A 17,054-nucleotide genomic window follows, 5' to 3' on the forward strand; every position below is an offset into this window, starting at 1 on the left:
AGAGATGACATTGTACCTCAAAAATGTTTATTCACCGCCATCTTTCGGTAAGTGACCGATACCGACGCATAGACTTGAAATTTTGGAACTTGAATGGATCATTTGCGACCATACTAATTTCTGTCTGTGGTCATGTTTTTCACAGTTGAAGGTTATGGTGTCATTGCCAAAAATCAAAACAAAGAATTTATTTTTATATAAATACATGTTATACGCATCTAGAAAGACAATCAGTGTTTCATTTCGCTATAATTGTAACTGGTATGCAATTGCGACTGATTTTTGTTGATAATTAATTCTAATTGAATTAACTGAGAAAATGGTCAACAAATTTGTAATATTTTTAACACTTCTTCACATAGTATTGAGCTATAAACCAGTTATATTATTACATGGAATTCTCACTGGATTTGAGAGCATGGAACTTATTAAAGAGAGAATTGAGAAGGTAACAAATGGTGTTTGGTTGTAATTGTTATTTGCAGAACTATAATTTTTTAGAATCATCCTGGTACCATTGTTTACAATATTGACAGATTTGGAGGCTGGTCTAGTCTTGATAGTATGTGGTATCAAGTCAACAGGATAAATGAGAATATAATAAATATTACAATGGAGCATCCGTCAGGCGTCCATCTTTTAGGTAAAATTTGTTAGGTATATCTTCACTGTAATAATATATAATTTGGTACCAAGGTTACTCCCAAGGTGCTCTTTTGGCAAGGACTCTGTTACAAGCTAATCCTAACCATAGCGTCAATAATTTTATTTCACTTAGTGGACCCCAGGCGGGTCAATATGGAAGTAAGTAAAAATTAGGTTTATTTTTTTAGAAGGCCAATCTTTTCCAAATGGATTTAATTGAACTCTCACTTCATTTCAGCTCAATTTTTGCACTTATATTTCCCAGGGCTAGCTTTAGAGACGGCATTTGAATTGTTTTATTCCAGAATAGGACAGCACACATCTATTGGTAATTACTGGAATGATCCCTACCATCAGCCTTTATATTTCAGCTACTCTCAGTATTTACCATATGTAAACAATGAGATTGAATCAACTAGAAGCAATGATTTCAAAAATGCTCTAACAAAACTAAAATTGTTGGTTCTTATTGGTGGACCTGATGATGATGTGATAACTCCATGGCAATCTAGGTATGCAAATCTCTTGTTTTGGTCATCAAGTTGTTAACTTAATACTTTTAGTCAATTTGGCTTTTACAACTCAAACGGTACTGTAGTAGAATTTGTGGAACGTGACATATATAAGGAAGATAAGATCGGCCTGAAAACTCTTAACAAAGATAATCGATTGAAATTAGTAACAGTGCCTGGGGTAAACCACTTTGGCTGGCATATTAACATATCAGTTATTGACAAATATATTGTGCCATATTTAGATTAATGCTAGTTGTCAGCTAGTGCTTCAAGGAACAAAAAAATAAAAATCTTAAAGATCTCATTTAGAATTGCTTGTAAAATTTGGATGTGTTTTATAGGATTTGTTATTGGTCACAAAACAAACCTGACGGGATTATTAAAATTTCTTATCATGTAAAGCAAATCTGGCATTTGATTGACCCAAATGAATGACATAGATAATAGAATTTGTAGTTAGTGGGGTCAAGACCCCTTACTAGCTTAACTGTTTTTGTATATTTATTACATAAATATAAAAATAAAATAATCACTACTTTGCATGTTTTATTTACTACGAAGGATTGATGTTACAGAAGGCAAAAATAAACAATTACGCCAAAAATTTTTAGACCTCGACAAGTCAACATGTTACAAAGTATGATGATGTGTTAGAACCTATTTTTTGGCTTACACATAATATGATGGTTTTTTGATAGTTATTCCAAATTCAGCCAATGCTGGAGCCAAATCTTCCATGGTGAGGCAGTACCTTTTATCTTTTATTCCCTTAGAGTTCTAAAAAAATAAAATAAGTGAATAAATTAAAGGAATTGTGGCAACTGTACATTTAAGAATACCATATTTTGAGTTAGGTATATTTATTATCAAAATTTTAATATTTAATATGAAAACACATTTTTACCTTTGAGGTACCGTGGCTACTTGAAGAATTTGTAGATCGCATCTTACAGTGTTGCAAGGCATCGTTTGCTATATCAGAAATAAATTTCTGTGCGGCTATAGAGATTAACCTCAATAACCTAGGGTCCTTTGGTTCAAAACCCGAAGACCTTAGGTAATAGGCTGTCACAGCATCGGGGATCTACAAAATAATAGATACTTTCATTAATTTGTTTTCTTCTGCCCTTCATAGTCCTACCGTAGGTGTGTAATCTTCGAGTTGCAACAGAAGATCACTCAGTGGTTGACCTAAAGTCAACGGAGGAGGATCATCATCCATTTTCTCATCTTGAAATTGGTTATTCATATTTGATTAGCCAAAATATAAATTTAAACTGTAGCACTACACGCTAAACCTATATTCCAAACAGTTAATTTATTATTTATTTAGAATACAATTCCACAGTATACCACTAGGAAGCATTACAGAACCAAATCAGAGAAAAAAATTATCTTATTCTTAAAAATTTAATAAGGCAACCCTGTCATAATCATTCGCCCATTCCGCATTCATTTATTGCTTTAACGAACATGTACACATCATAGGAAGGACCGATAGTATTCCATATATGCCCAAAACGCATGCCATTTAAACCCTTATTCCTTTTTCGTAAGGATAGACAAGGAATTAACCCTCACCAAGACAAGTGCGAATTTTAACAAATTATTTTTTACAAATCACAAGGAATTCATAAACTTCCACAGGTTTCAATTTATTAAAAAAACCCTCATTCATTTCCACTAATTAAAAAATAATATGAATTTCTCCCATACAAATGTTAAATCGTAATGAAAACGGAATAGTTTGGGCGAATAGCCTGCGCATATTTGGTAGATTTAACCGAAGGCCATTTCTTTTATTGGTTAAAAATATATATTTTTCAATAATTTGAAAATATATTTACCTTAATCAGTTTTAAATATAACCGAATTCAAGATATTTATTACTGCCCTCAATGCAAATGTGACTTTAGTCACAAAACCTTTAACTCACGTATCGCTCAGAGATCACCTGATCTACGATATGAAAATGGAGCTATAAAAGCTACAGTTTAACACAATGGCAGGTATAGAGGGGTTGAAGGTTTTAATTGCTTTTCAAATTTCTGATTTTTTTGCTTAATAGTGTCCCTCACATATTTTTTGTAGGGTTTGAAATCTGGAAAGACAAACTGGAACAAATGTCAGGGGATGCTTATTGCCTTCAAACGAATCAAAAATTATTTTATGATGACAAAATTAGGTTATACAATACAACCATCAAACAATTTCATTTCAGACTGTGACATTGTAAAATAAAAGTGGGAACTATTGATAAAAATGATTTATCTTTCAGTTTTGTTTTGGAAAAACCATTTTGGTTACTCAAAAGAAGTTGAGTCGACATAGACTAAAAACATATGAAGGAACATCAAGAACATAATGTTATTAAATTATGGGAAACAATATACGAAACGCAGAAAGCATAAAAAGAAAAGCTGATTTCATTGGTTGTTTTAAAGGCTTATTGAATGAAAATCTTGTAAACATATTGGATATGCTGCTAGGCAATTCAATAGGCAACCATTCAACAGAAAATACCTGTATGCCTTTTTACCAAAATGCATGATATTAGAGACATCAGTTACTGTAAAGTTTGAAAATAAACAAAATCATTTTACTATGACTCCTTTTTAACATAAAATTACATTAATAATAAAAATATATACACCAAATGCAAACAGGAAATACTAAATGTCAATAATAACAAATACCTCAAACCTGCTTTTCTCAGGTTCATTAACAATCTGCATAGCTGAATAAGTAATGGCCTTAACTTCGGTACCCTGTGGGTGTTTTCCTAAAGTAAACTCCTCCCCATAACACTTGCATTTAATCATTAACTCTTCTCCTTCTGTAAGGAACTCTGTAATTGTTAATTTACTACAAATTAGAAATGGTTCGCAGCTAAACAAAAACAACAACTCATCTAGAAAATGAAACAACAAGCTTTCCAAATCATGACCTGTTGCTACAATTTCTGAGCACTCCTTGATTTCAACACTATCTAGTTCCGTCATATACCCAAACATTGCAATTCCACATTGCTCAAATGCTTCTTTTAAGCTATCGCCCCAACTGTGAAGTCTAAAACATTTGGAAGGAATGAATTTATCACTGAACTAGAACATCGCAGACTTACTGGACATCTGCGGTATGGTCCAAATCTAAAAATGAGACAGGACTTAATTAAATTACCCATAGAGAGAACCAAACTTACATTCATATTTTTTTACGGGTAACGTTAGCTCTGCTGAAGAAAATTGAGACATCGTAAGTATTTTCTAATAAAAATTAATACCCGCACTTTTAAGGCTATTTGTGTGGCTCGTTCTTCTTAATTCGTTTGGCGTGGGCCAGCGTTGCACGTACCAACTGCTCACATTGAACAATTCTACCACTTTATTTAGTAAAGTTCATTACTGAATTTAGATGAACATGCTATTTTTTTTCTTCCGCAAATCAAATGTGTCTCACGAATGTCTGTTTTATTCATGAATTAATTAATTAAATTCAATTAATTCGTTTCTACAACGTGACTAGATAGCGCCACATACGTGTATTTCTAATATTAAGCTAGATATATGTTCCATAAGTAACAAATACAACTTGTTTAATAATTTGTGTTGAACTTTTTAATATAGCCTTTTTTAAAAATGGTGAATTGATTTATTGGATTTGGAATTGGATTTATTTTCCTAATGCGGAGCTAAAGGTCTTAAATTTATTGCTTATAGTAATGGATTAAGACTGTTTTTGCGGTTTGAATTTACGATTTAGCAATGTTCGTACCTCGGTTTGCACTAAAATTTAATTGGAAACTGCATATCGTGTGTAACTAACAAAACTGCTTAATCATATTTGGACTTATTAAATTAATGGTGGTAAAATTTTGTTAACACTAATAATTAAAACGACTATTTTTTGGGGTATGAATTTATGCATTTAGCAGTGGACTATGTGGACATCCTTTGTAGTGTTAGACCAAATAGGAAATAAGATCGCTTGATCATTTTTTTTCTTTTCATATTGGGATGTCTTAGGCTATTGGTGGCGAAATCTGGTTAACATTAATACTGGGGGTCATTTATGAGATTATATATTAGAGATTAATAAGTCTGCTGAAACAGCTTTTTTCATATTTGATGCTGGGTGAACGATTTGGCAACCCGGAAAACCTTATTGTCTGACTTATTGATGTCATTATTTCATCATGACCATGAGATTAATGCATGAAATTTTATGATGTGAGGACCGTAAGCACTTTATTTAGCACCGAACAATTTTTATATCAAAAATGACATCTGGCGGCTATTTGTAGGTGTTACCACTGGTACCCTTCTGGATGGTTAACTAATATATATTACTTATCCTTTTTTTAATAACTTGGTAACCAGTAAACACATCTTCCTGATGACGGAACAAATACGGTACCTATTAACAAAAAAAATACTTATATATAGAACTCTTATCATATGCTTAGATTATTAATTAATTAACTAAGTATTAGTAAAAGTAGGCATTATTTTTATATTGACCTTTTTCAAGAGACTCAAAAAACTGAAAAGTAAAATAGAGGGTCACCGAACATTAATATGATAAGAAAAGTTACTCTACGTCGGCGCCCTTTGCCCTTCCCTCCCTTGCCATTTTTCCGCACTATTCAATAGCACTTGTTATTAAGAACCCGGTGATGAAAAAAATACCTACATGCTGCCCTATATAGTGGCCCTTTCTTATCTTGGTAATGTCCGGTAAACAGGGTAATCGACTAGCGATTCACGGAAATTATATCTGTTTTTGTTCCATGTAAAGGTTATAGATTATTTCAATGCAATGGTGCTTTTTCGGTACAACTTATAATAAATTTACATCCGCCACAAAAAGAGCCATTCGCGAAATGATCTTTATTGTCAACTGTACTATCAACAACATTAAACAGGACTAATTTGAAATTTTTATTTCATCGTTTTTCAATATTATAATACTTTTCACTAATAAAAAAACGTCATTATCAACCTTAAGGTTAATATAAATGAATATTGTTGTGACTTACACATAATGTTTAATATTAAAGTTTTCTGCAAATTCACACCGCACTTTGTTTGCCATATGCGTTTACGGACGTTTCCACAAAAAATAAACTAACGGTCGTTATTATAAAACACTCTGTAGAAGATAACACGAAACATGTCGTTAAGCAATAACGAACATTAAGTCTGTACCACATTTTGTCAGCGAGATATTCTGGATTATTTAACTATTTTGGTGTTGAGACAGTGAATAGAACAGTTGAGAAGTTATTTTGTTCCACAGAAAGGACTAAAATATGTACCTAAAAACCGCCATTAACATGCCTGACGTTGCATCATAACTCTGGAAGAAAAAAGTTTAGGAAGATGATTAAGACCCTGAAATATTCGTTTAAACAATCTTGTATGAAAAACAACTTAAAAATGAGATTTTATATTCAATTTTGAAAATGTCATATCTTTCTTGAGGGCAAGCTAAATGAGAGAAACTGCAATTCCGAAAGTGCAAGGACACATGTATTCGTATTACAAAAAAAACTAAGAGCATTGGAGCATTAAAAATCGAATATTTCAGGATATACAGGGTATCTCGTAGCTTATCCGCCTGTGCAACAGGCGCAGTAGGCAAATGTTTGCAAATATTGCTCGTTGAAACGATGTTGAACGTGAAATGTAATTTTCTAAAAATTATCACAAATTTAAAACGAATAAAGATATTCAAATTCAAAATTAGTGTATTCGTGTGACTAAGGGCAAGATGTTTTTTATATTTGAAGTCCAAGCAGTCTCTGCCTTGCAGAGTGAAAATTCATAAATAAATAGTCCATTGAGTGCTGTAGTCCCAATACTGGTATTGAATTTGTACTTTGATCTTTATCCGTTTTAAATTATTGAAAGAATATTATTTTCATTTATTGGCGGGTACCACCTGTTGCTCTACTGGACACCCTGTATATAACGCGTCATTTATCGAGTCTGCAAGTTCCAGTGCTGTTTTAAGCGAATTCCACCCCCCGATCACAGAATTCTGTGAATCAAAACGTTCTAATATTCAATAAAACGGTATACATTTACCTATTTACAACTGGGACTGGGTCCAGTCTTCAGAGTTTACCCTAAGTACTATTTCATTCATTGACTTAAACGTTATTATGTACACTAACATTGAATTCGTTCAGTCGAATTTACACAAAGTCAATGCCACGTATTGGTCTACTTTATTTAAAAACGGTGAATGTGCGGCATATACCTAAAAACGTTATGATCTCATATTGCGGACGATTTTTTTTTAGTTTTGAACAAGCGAAATCAAAAAACCCGCGGCTGAGACGGTCGTTTTCGTATTTCAACAAATAACCTAGCGTATAATGTAGGCTACAAACTTTCTCCCTAAAAACTACCCTATTTTGTGCAATTATACCTTAGTAGCGAATTGTAGCTCCTATAGTATTAAAATTCCTAGTTAAATTTTTGTTTAAAATACTTTTTTATTACCCCTATATATTACACACTAGTGTATATTCAATAAATCAAACGAAAAATATATTTTGCTATTTTCTCCGAATATAACAACAACAACGCTAATTCTAGGCAACGATTATTATATACTTTAAACATCAACATTTTGTATTTCGAAACTGTGCAAAGCAGAACGTTTTATTGAGTATATAATTGCGGTTGTCTTTATACAGACACGTCCTTAATCATATAAATTCTCTTAATTATTGCACTTGTTTTCTTTTGAGTGTGACAACGTACCGGGTGCTTCATCAGTCTGGAGAGGTGACCGACTAAATGAAACTAATAATATTGGCAAGAGTTCGGAAAAAAATCTTTTCGAGGAGTTCGACGAAATTGCTGAAAGCATTTTTAAATGTTTCTGTTTTTTTCTTAGAAAAGTCCAGTTCCAGTAGGCGAATACTGCTACAACTGAGTGGTTCAAAATAATTATGTCTATAATTATAGTCATGTTTCTTCAACAAATTCGTCTATAAATATTTTGGAAATAATAATAATTGATTATTTTCATATTTAAAAAGTCAAATTCTTATGTCGTAAAGTTTCGGTAATTTTATTGCTCTCTTATTGTATGCATATGAAGCAATACAAATTACTATTGTGATTAGTTTGTAGTCTGGGTTAATTATATATAAAGAATAAGGAAGAATAAAAAAATAATACGAGTGATAAATAATTAAAGCTAACAAGGGTTAAATTCAGCAAAGTTTCCTCAATAAAAGAACAGATATTAAAAATGTAATTGGATTTTTTTTTAACATAATCGATAGAACCTCATAGAATAGAAAATAATATGAAAAAAATTGTAAATAGTAATTAAAGGTTATAAGGGTTGAATGCAGTAAAAGCATACTGAAAATCTAAATGGGTGTTTTCTTTAATAGAATTTCGTAGTTATTTTGTGTCATCGCGCTGTTTTTACAGTGATGCATTTAGGAACAGGTATCAGTGATATCTTTCCGTCCTTAATATCGAAATATTTGCTTTTTGATAATAATAATAACTTAGAAACGGAAAAACACTCCTACAGCACGTTCTCCTGGTCAACTTGCTTAATAGGATTTTTTTTCAACCTCTAATGACAATTATAGTTCTGGAAATAATCGCCACGACTTATAACAAACCCAAAAGTTGTCGTTTACTTTCGAATGCTAATGACAACGGATTTGCTCATTTCGAAAGAATCGAAAAAATAAAAACTTATACCTAAAAAGTTATACCGCTATGCCTAAAAATTAGTGTCTGCTTTGCAATGTTTGAAGTCTTATATACCGAGCACTTTAAAAAATCGATTATAGCCGCATTCCACGCTATAATAACTGTTTTTTTTTTATCAAAAAATAATTTAACCTTTGTAAAACTAAGAGAGGCTATACATTTCCTTAAAAACAGCTGACAAAGTGTGATTCAGACGTTAACAAAAATAGATTAAAATCCATGCAAGCAGTTGTATGTTCGGGTTGATGCGTGGTACATAAACATATAAAATTCGTGGTTAACGTAAGACCTTTTTATGGAAACGCATTTTGTACTTTTCCCATTAGCTGGATAGTTCGACCCAAAATAATCTCAGATATTTACATAGGTATCATACAAAACCCATTTGTACGAAAGAACTGAAATTCCACGAAAAATAAAATATAAACGTTAATTAATTTTTAATTTAAATTGAGGCAAAAGCTCTGACCAGTTTTTCAGAAATTGTGGCTTATTCCTCAAGAATTTGCATTGGTAAATTAAGATCTATATTTTATTTTTCGCTACCTTTCAGTGGTTTCGTAAGCGGCATTAAATTTGACATTAAAAAAAATGTATTTACAGACTATCTCAATTTTCATTTGAACGAGATCATTTAGATTATCTTGAATCGATAAACCTCCAGCTAATTTACACCACACCCTTCAAATTTGCAGTTTATTTCTCTAACGAACACTGCTAGTTGACAAGACATATGCGTCACAACCGATCCCTTCGGTCCTTTCGCGTTTTATGTTTTTGTAAATTCGCGCAGTGATCGAAAAAATCTGCTTCTTTTTCATTAGATGCGGACGTAACTACTACAAAATCCTATTGTAGTCGTTTTTCTCCAATTTATACCAGTTTTCGTTTTCTGGTCGCCAAAACGACACCAACAGCTACTTTCATTTGTACATACCGAGCACATATTTGATGGCTGTCGTCTAATCAAAGAAACGTAATTTCAAACGAAAAGAAACTGCGACAATTCATCAAAACCAACCCTAAATATGTACCGTATTAGTGTAAGTGCTAGCTAAAACTTCACAACAAATTGTACTTAGCTGTTTACTATTTTTGGGCATCCAGAAAACTTTTTTGATTTTCTTACTAAACATAGGCGTACAATCATCTCTTTTACTTTAAACTCTTAAATATGTATATCGTACAACAAAAAACGCAACCTACCCAAATTAACTGATGATTTACAGTAATATTTTTTGGTAGAATATCCCGTAATATTAGCAAAACAATTTTACGAAAACAACTCGGAGTCCTATTTAGCAATTTAAACAACAAACACAAATTAAATTCCTGATCTACGAAAGTAAGGTACTACAATACAATATCCATCAGGAATACAAACGTTTCTCAAAAGTCACGCCGAAATATTTCACGCAATATTTTTTAAACACAACCTCTAGGACCATCGTACTACTTCGTACGCAACGAAAATGTGTTACCAAACAGTAAGAGCATGAGGATTGATATGGAAGAAAATGTGCCGTTATGCGTTTTATATCGTTGGCGACGGTATGATTATTTGACGCTGCACTCACCGATTTTAGTTTTGTCGTTTTGGCACATAAAAAAATGTCGTTTGCACAATTTTGCGTTTAATTTCTTTTTCTCAGTTTCAACTGCACAAAACAAAATTCTCGCGGCATTTGCTAAAGTATACTTTGTTAAGCTTAAATATAATGCATATTAGAAAATCCCCATCGACGGTCATACACATGTTAAACAACCATCTTGTAGAATCTCATAGGGCCTCATAATCGGAAATACAAACACACGAATGTCAAATATTTTTGTTTATAAATTGAAGCCTAAGTAACAATCTCGGACGGACACAAACTTATGTAAACATAAACATGTTCATTATATATCGATTCGTGCGTCTGTATTCGCGCTTATTCAATTGTTACGTTCCATTCGGAATGCCAATAAAAAATATAATCGAATACATTCGACGAATACCGAAACAAATGAGTTCAGATCTGCCACATATGCTGGCACGGCTTCGGCTGCCTTTCAAATCCTTCACATATCAAAATAAATTTGTAAAAAATTATCAATATTTAATATTTAACATTTCAATAACAATTTAATTACATAATCACCAATATGTATAATATACTTCGCAATAGCCCTGTTAGAATAGAGTCAGATAATACCAACATTTAATGAGGAAAACTGTTGGGGCTAGTCTCAGGGCAGTTCACCATCGGCTCTTCAATCTGAGTGACAATGGAAGAATTATATCAAACAAATCAAAGAGCGACTAAGGAGTTTTTATACAGACTTAAAAAAGAGCAAATATTTATATCTCAATAAAGTGTAAAGGAATCGCAAATTCCATCAAAATCTTGCACTTTCGGGAAACTGCGAGAAATAGATCCAACAAATCATCTAAAAACGAAATCAAAAATAATAAACTCAAGCAGTTTTCAGTTTTGGTTAGCTTGATTTAGCTTAATGCTAAAAGCCAAAAATAGTCCATCTTCACAGCAGAGTGCTTTGAAATGGAAGGAAGAAAACCAGGGGAGTGGTTTTCTTTCCTCAAATAAAAAATCCAAAGTCGTCGGTGGTAACCAAAACGGAAGAAATACAAACGTGCACTTAGAAATGTAAAAATATTGTGGGATACCTCATAAATTGACACTAATTTTATTATGCGCAAGAACTGTCCCCTGGTATCCTTTCGTAGTTCTCCAATACTTTTACCATATTTAAAACAACTGAGGTCTGGATACGAACATAATTGACGGTAGAATATTGGTATAATTTCATGACTCCGATTCCACAATATCGCAGTCCTAGACAAATCTATGTGCATTTAATAATAAATTTCTCTAAAAAACAACCAGACAACCGTTCTAGTTAGGTTTGTCTGTGTAACGTATAGGAAACGAACTTTGCCTCTTATATACACAGTATCGTTCCACCCTGTATGTTATCGCTACCATTTTGTCTTTAATTTAAAAATGTCGGCTATAGTACGCTTAATAATATACTTTATTTACACACGTTTAGTTTATTTATTAACATGTTTCATCTTAAAAAATATGTCATATAAAAACGGGAAGAAGTAAAAAATAAATATTTTGTGCGTTCCATTGAAAATATGCCTTTGTGTTATTTACCAATCCAAGGTGTCTTATAACTATCGGGACAATAAAATCTTCACTAAAAGAATACAAATTTTAAATAATTTTTTAAAATTAAATTAACTTGAGGAGAAAGTTGAAACGACACAACAAATATTAAATAAAGTCGGTCTATTTCGACCACTGCTCCAATTGTTTTTGGCTCGTTAGACAAGGCACTCCTTGTATAATGAATTTTGAAGAGCATCTCCTGCGCTTTTGCTTTCGGAAATGGTCGTCCAGTACGCTGGAAACGTCAAACTTGATGATAATGTACGCGGTAACGTGAACACATTTCTTGATAAACATTTTGTGAGCCACAGGTATTTCGGGAGGCCAAATCCGAGTCGATAAGATTTTTCTTTTGCCCAAAAATATGTATAGTACATCGCAAATAAGATAATTAGCTATCGTACATACTGAGACAGACAGGATGCGTAGAAAATCTCAGGAAAGCGTAGGTTGTTGCGTTGCAAACTTCTCGAAATGTCCTTTCTTTTAAAAAAGCGTTGTTATCACAAAAATAGAAAAGATGTCTGTGTGTTTCTGTGGCATCTACTTTCTAGCAAAAGTTTGGGAAATGGTGGGTACGTAAAAATCTTGTCTTGCTTTCCATTTTCCATTTTTTTGTGTTAAGTTATAGTATAATTTTGTTGATAAAAGGAACGTTCTGCATTAGAACTACGCATTTTCTCTCTTCTGTTAATTAAACGCTTGAACGAATCATCAAAGCGATCTAAAATTTGATTGATGGAAGATATATCAAAAACTCAGTTACAAAAAAAACACATCTACACCAACCAATCGTTGTTATTTCAAAACAAGCCTTGTTTTTAGGTTAGCATAGTATCTGACAGGTGCCAGATTTTGTAGGACTTTAACAGCTTAAAGAAGACAATTTTTTAAGGTGAGAATCTTCTAGTGCAATACCAGATTCTGAGTGGTATGTGATCTTTAAGATCTGTTTTCGGTAAAAATGTTGTTGCGTTAGTTGAAAGTCCCTTCAAAGTGGTACTAAATGGGATGGTGGATGGAAAACTTGTATTAAACATAAAACATAGTCAAAATAAACTGGAAATGAAGAAGAATAGTCATATGATTTATGTGCAAATCGTTAAAATTTGTATTTTAACAGGAAAATTTGTTAAAATCCCAATTTTGATCGACTAAGCAAGCTTTGTCAAGTTTTAAGTAAAAAAAAAATGTTTGCTGCAACTTAATAATTAAAGGGCCGTACGACGTTATTTTTGTTATCAAGTTCATTCCAATATTCTAACCTTGAAGAAAGTTATTGCAAAGAATTTTGAAGTTTTGTATTTCTGCAAGGGCCTACGTTTACAGGAATACTATTTTTCAATCCACTGTCATCTCCATATGTTTTGTACAAATTTTTCCACACACCCTGTGCAACAAATATCTTACTTTCTGCATGGCAGACGTGGTTTATAATGGAACGTTTGATCGATCTTCTACCACCATTGCCAGCTTCATTAGGTACCCTGCAGACTATCAAGAGAGTACCGTTACCGATAAAATCGATTTTGAACAAAAGAAAACAGGGATCGTACCGACCCGGTCGGTTGAGCAAAAGATCACACGTCGTCACAGACAAACCTCCCATGGTAGTCGGCTAGAACACATATTATCGCCTACTTCTAAGAATCGCCGGCTTCTCACGACTCGGTCTCTGGCCATCTCCATTGTTATTGTATCTATCAGCATTCTGGCACCGTCCGAACACTTGTCGCACACTCTATTAAACATTTCAAAAGGTCAGCAAATTGTTTGCGGTTGTTCCTAAGTGTCAACAACGCGGTGATTAATAATAGGTTCCACACTTTGTTAATAGTCCGTGGTACGGCCGACGATGGGGTGGTTCCCCGGGTATCTCCGACTGACGGAGACAGTGAGGTGGTGATGTTAGTAGTCGGGGGCCTCCCGGGGCAGTGTTCGCAGACGTCGACGGGACCGCCGCGGTGGTGTGCCGCCGGCTCGTCGTTAGCCCCCCTGCCTGGTGTACCGCAGTGGGTATAGCAACAGTCTTCTTTTCCCGTTGTCGCATGATGCGGCCTCGCCAACAGCGGAATGTTTGGATCTGAAATATTCGTTCGTTTTTTATATATGTAAATAAGGATTTATTTACAAAAACAAATATACAATATACAAGGTGACCCAGGCAATAGTATACTATGCAACAGGTGCGGTAATAGTATATTATGCATCAAGTGCGGTAAACGGTATTTGACTCACAAGTTTATTTGGCACGAGCGGAGCGAGTGTTTAATAAACCAGTGAGTTAAAAAGTTTACCGAACGTGTTGCATACTATACTTTTTCTACGACCTTTAGTTTTTGGGTACATTTTCGCAAAACAACACGAATACATTCACTGACATGACCGTCAGAATTGGCAAACGTCAAAATTCTAAGCGTGGGAAATATCTCCGAAAAGATCCGATCGCTCCCAAACCCGTGCGGTAAAATCGCGGAAATGTCCGAAGTGGCTCGGATAAGTGGGAAACGAAACTGATGTGGCAAAATTACACTATCTGCACGCTAGATCGGTGTATAATTTTGCATTTTACAGAAGAGAATAGAAATAATAATTTTTTTTCAGTTGCTTTTCGGCTTTTAAATACAAATTTTTAGATTCCCATCTGACCAAAAAAAAAGCTAGTGTTTTCACTGTATACATTGTATACAAGTTATTAGACCTTTTTAACAATTTTAGTACATAATTAGTTGAATTATATAAAATATTAAATTATGCATATGGATGGACATATGCAATATGGACGTTTCCGTCCCTAATATTTTCAACAACAAATTGTGTGATATGTGCTGTATGTGGGACCATTGTTAACCGTTAGGTAAATAGGTTACATAAAATTAATGATTAATATGACATGAATAATTACTTGAATAATAGTTGCAAAATTATAATTGATTTAACAGATTACATAGCAATTATAAAAATGATCAAGGGTAAGATCGCAGACAAAAAGATATTGTGCTAATACATGAACAACCTTGTTTATAATAATAATAATAATAATAATTGTTGTCAATACTAATGTCGCTCTTGAAATACAGAAGGTGTAAAAAAATTATCTATTATGAAGGTACATGTTGCGCTGGAGTGCCCCTACCATCCAAAACTTAATCAATAATTCTCACAGAAAGTCTGAAACTTGAATACTCTAGGGAAGGGGAATCTGCTCGAGTAATTCGTTGATGATATGGTCGAAATTAATTTCTTTGGCAGCTTGTTCGAAGTGACTGTTATTAATCCCTAAATTTTACGCTATTATCACAATGGCAATCAAATGAGAAAATTACTCCTCCATTACCGTAATAATATTTTGATTCTTCGTGACTGGTAAAGCTGATGTTAGTTACCGCTTTTATTGTCAGTAAAACTTAAATCACTTGACAACGCAACCTTAAACTTGGATGTTTTGATATTAGTTAAACCTGAATGAAAGTTGATTTAGAACATGCAATAAAAGGTAAACATAGCGTCTTATTGCTTGCTTTTTATTAATCGATTTTATGGAATTTTAAAAATCTGGGTTATATTGAGTTGGGTTGAGAGTTACAAATTTCATCCTTTCTTAATTTGCAGATTATTTTTCTGTTGTAAGCGCTTTAAGTTTTTTCAGATTCATGACTTGTAAATTATCTATTATCTAATATATTGAGGTTAAATGTCCTGCAGTTTATAACAAATTTATATTCCCCCATCAACCTACTCCTAGCCTATACGATAGTTAATGTAACATATAGGTTGCCGACCAGCAATGATGAACTTAAACCTACCGAGGCATAGAAAGTTCGGCTCTCCCGCGTACTGAGGCGTTGGATGTGCTGCCTCACTGGGAGTAAGCGTTTGGTCGGGCAGTAAGTAAGGACATTGTTGCTCGACGTCCTGGCACAAGCTGAGGCATGGAAGCACTTTGGTTTTTCCGTCACGTGCGAAAAATGGTATTAGGTGGCCGCAAACCCATCGTCGATAGACTACCTGCAAAAAATACGCAATTTTTACTAAAATGTTGGCCACAACTATCTAAATGTTTTAAAGTGATACGATTGTTTTTCGCTTCATTGAGAAAAGTGTTTAACCAGAAATCAATGTGTTAAGAAGAACCCCTAGAGTTTTTTAAAATACAACTCCAGAAGTACACCCCAAGCTACTTAAAAATACCCAAAGCAGTAAAACAATGATACCTGCCAATGACCAAGAAGCAGTGATTGCGCCACGCAAATAATAGGTACTATAAAATGAGTCATCGCTCATTTAACGAACTGCAATGCAGAGTTTGATCACAGGAAGATGATACGGAACAACGTGGTGCAAACCACGCTCTGTACTGGCAAAGACAGATTGTCAAAATCGCAATTTTTTAGGTAATGAAGTATTTTCTCAAAATCTAACCGAGAATTTGTTTGTTCTATCTATTGGTTGCCAACCAGTATAAAACACAAGTGTAAAACCTACGTACATATACAGCTGATGTACAATACCTGAGAGCTCTATTTTTTAACGACATTGCGCCCGAGACTGAGACGTTATTATGGAGCAGCAGACGACCATGTCATCTTCGTCCTCCCAACGTTTATTCTCATCCCGTTCGTCGTGTACTTAATGAACTGTTACAAGAAAAGCCGCGGGGCGCGGGCTTTGAGTTTTGCCCTTTCTCCCGCTCGTCCGTCTAATCTTTTGCGTTCGGATCACTTACGAACAACTATTTAACCCAGATTTATAAAAGCCGACGTCTTTGTCCCTTACGCCTCCGGTCTTGATTTTTCTGACGATTAATTTCTGGGTTTGATGAACATAACACTGTTTTATATTGAGTCCGAATAAGGCCAATTTCACGTCACTGTCACCAAGCGATCTATTGTGAAAGCTTTATCTAAGTTCCTTCATCTAGTTTCTTGTTTCTAATTTCGTTAGTTCGTTACGTTACGTTGGCT

The 17,054-nt window shown here is 33.8% G+C and overlaps 4 protein-coding genes across 5 annotated transcripts in view; 1 reads left to right on the forward strand and 3 right to left on the reverse strand.

Annotated features, from left to right (window-relative positions):
- The first annotated feature begins 140 nt into the window (after positions 1 to 140).
- Positions 141 to 1,687, forward strand: LOC132696994 (lysosomal thioesterase PPT2 homolog). 2 transcript variants are annotated; one of them, XM_060662221.1, is made up of 5 exons: positions 141 to 448; positions 502 to 643; positions 697 to 804; positions 884 to 1,157; positions 1,209 to 1,687. In XM_060662221.1, the coding sequence occupies exons 1-5, from the start codon at positions 320 to 322 to the stop codon at positions 1,405 to 1,407; spliced, it is 852 nt and encodes a 283-aa protein (XP_060518204.1). In that variant the 5' UTR covers positions 141 to 319; the 3' UTR covers positions 1,408 to 1,687. The 2 variants fall into 2 exon arrangements, with proteins under 2 accessions (XP_060518204.1, XP_060518205.1); XM_060662222.1 differs by lacking the exon at positions 1,209 to 1,687 and having other exon boundaries at positions 951 to 1,088.
- Positions 1,688 to 1,693: 6 nt separating this feature from the next.
- On the reverse strand, positions 1,694 to 2,536 carry LOC132696997 (transcription initiation factor TFIID subunit 10). Its single transcript, XM_060662224.1, has 3 exons — positions 2,302 to 2,536; positions 2,065 to 2,244; positions 1,694 to 1,937 (listed from the first exon to the last, which is right to left on the reverse strand). The coding sequence occupies exons 1-3, from the start codon at positions 2,407 to 2,409 to the stop codon at positions 1,830 to 1,832; spliced, it is 396 nt and encodes a 131-aa protein (XP_060518207.1). The 5' UTR covers positions 2,410 to 2,536; the 3' UTR covers positions 1,694 to 1,829.
- A 1,219-nt stretch (positions 2,537 to 3,755) lies between these two features.
- On the reverse strand, positions 3,756 to 4,551 carry LOC132696995 (protein archease-like). Its single transcript, XM_060662223.1, has 3 exons — positions 4,363 to 4,551; positions 4,285 to 4,309; positions 3,756 to 4,229 (listed from the first exon to the last, which is right to left on the reverse strand). Exons 1-3 carry the CDS (start codon positions 4,412 to 4,414, stop codon positions 3,833 to 3,835), a joined length of 474 nt encoding a protein of 157 aa, XP_060518206.1. The 5' UTR covers positions 4,415 to 4,551; the 3' UTR covers positions 3,756 to 3,832.
- Positions 4,552 to 6,042: 1,491 nt separating this feature from the next.
- LOC132696486 (uncharacterized) overlaps positions 6,043 to 17,054 on the reverse strand; it is a 94,055-nt gene continuing 83,043 nt past the window's right edge. Inside the window, exons 2-3 of the mRNA XM_060661330.1 lie at positions 15,897 to 16,098; positions 6,043 to 14,173 (exon numbers count right to left, since the gene is read on the reverse strand). Of these exons, the coding sequence (XP_060517313.1) occupies positions 13,794 to 14,173; positions 15,897 to 16,098 (582 nt within the window). The 3' untranslated portion in view covers positions 6,043 to 13,793. The remainder of the gene's footprint in view (positions 14,174 to 15,896; positions 16,099 to 17,054) is intronic.

The sequence above is a fragment of the Cylas formicarius genome, unplaced genomic scaffold, assembly GCF_029955315.1.
Source record: "Cylas formicarius isolate icCylForm1 unplaced genomic scaffold, icCylForm1.1 PGA_scaffold_1__22_contigs__length_36826433, whole genome shotgun sequence".
Classification (NCBI taxonomy): Eukaryota; Metazoa; Arthropoda; class Insecta; order Coleoptera; family Brentidae; genus Cylas; species Cylas formicarius.

What these genes read in the sequence shown, in the direction of transcription:
- LOC132696994 (XM_060662221.1), top strand. Translation starts at nt 320, where the DNA reads ATGGTCAACAAATTTGTAATATTTTTAACACTTCTTCACATAGTATTG. An exon ending in TTAAAGAGAGAATTGAGAAG is followed by an intron (nt 449 to 501) that starts GTAACAAATGGT and finishes ATAATTTTTTAG; the next exon opens with AATCATCCTGGTACCATTGT. An exon ending in GTCAGGCGTCCATCTTTTAG is followed by an intron (nt 644 to 696) that starts GTAAAATTTGTT and finishes TTTGGTACCAAG; the next exon opens with GTTACTCCCAAGGTGCTCTT.
- LOC132696997 (XM_060662224.1), bottom strand. Translation starts at nt 2,409, where the DNA reads ATGAATAACCAATTTCAAGATGAGAAAATGGATGATGATCCTCCTCCG. An exon ending in TCGAAGATTACACACCTACG is followed by an intron (nt 2,245 to 2,301) that starts GTAGGACTATGA and finishes ATTATTTTGTAG; the next exon opens with ATCCCCGATGCTGTGACAGC. An exon ending in GTAGCCACGGTACCTCAAAG is followed by an intron (nt 1,938 to 2,064) that starts GTAAAAATGTGT and finishes TTATTTTTTTAG; the next exon opens with AACTCTAAGGGAATAAAAGA.
- LOC132696995 (XM_060662223.1), bottom strand. Translation starts at nt 4,414, where the DNA reads ATGTCTCAATTTTCTTCAGCAGAGCTAACGTTACCCGTAAAAAAATAT. An exon ending in ACCCGTAAAAAAATATGAAT is followed by an intron (nt 4,310 to 4,362) that starts GTAAGTTTGGTT and finishes TCTCATTTTTAG; the next exon opens with ATTTGGACCATACCGCAGAT. An exon ending in GACCATACCGCAGATGTCCA is followed by an intron (nt 4,230 to 4,284) that starts GTAAGTCTGCGA and finishes CAAATGTTTTAG; the next exon opens with ACTTCACAGTTGGGGCGATA.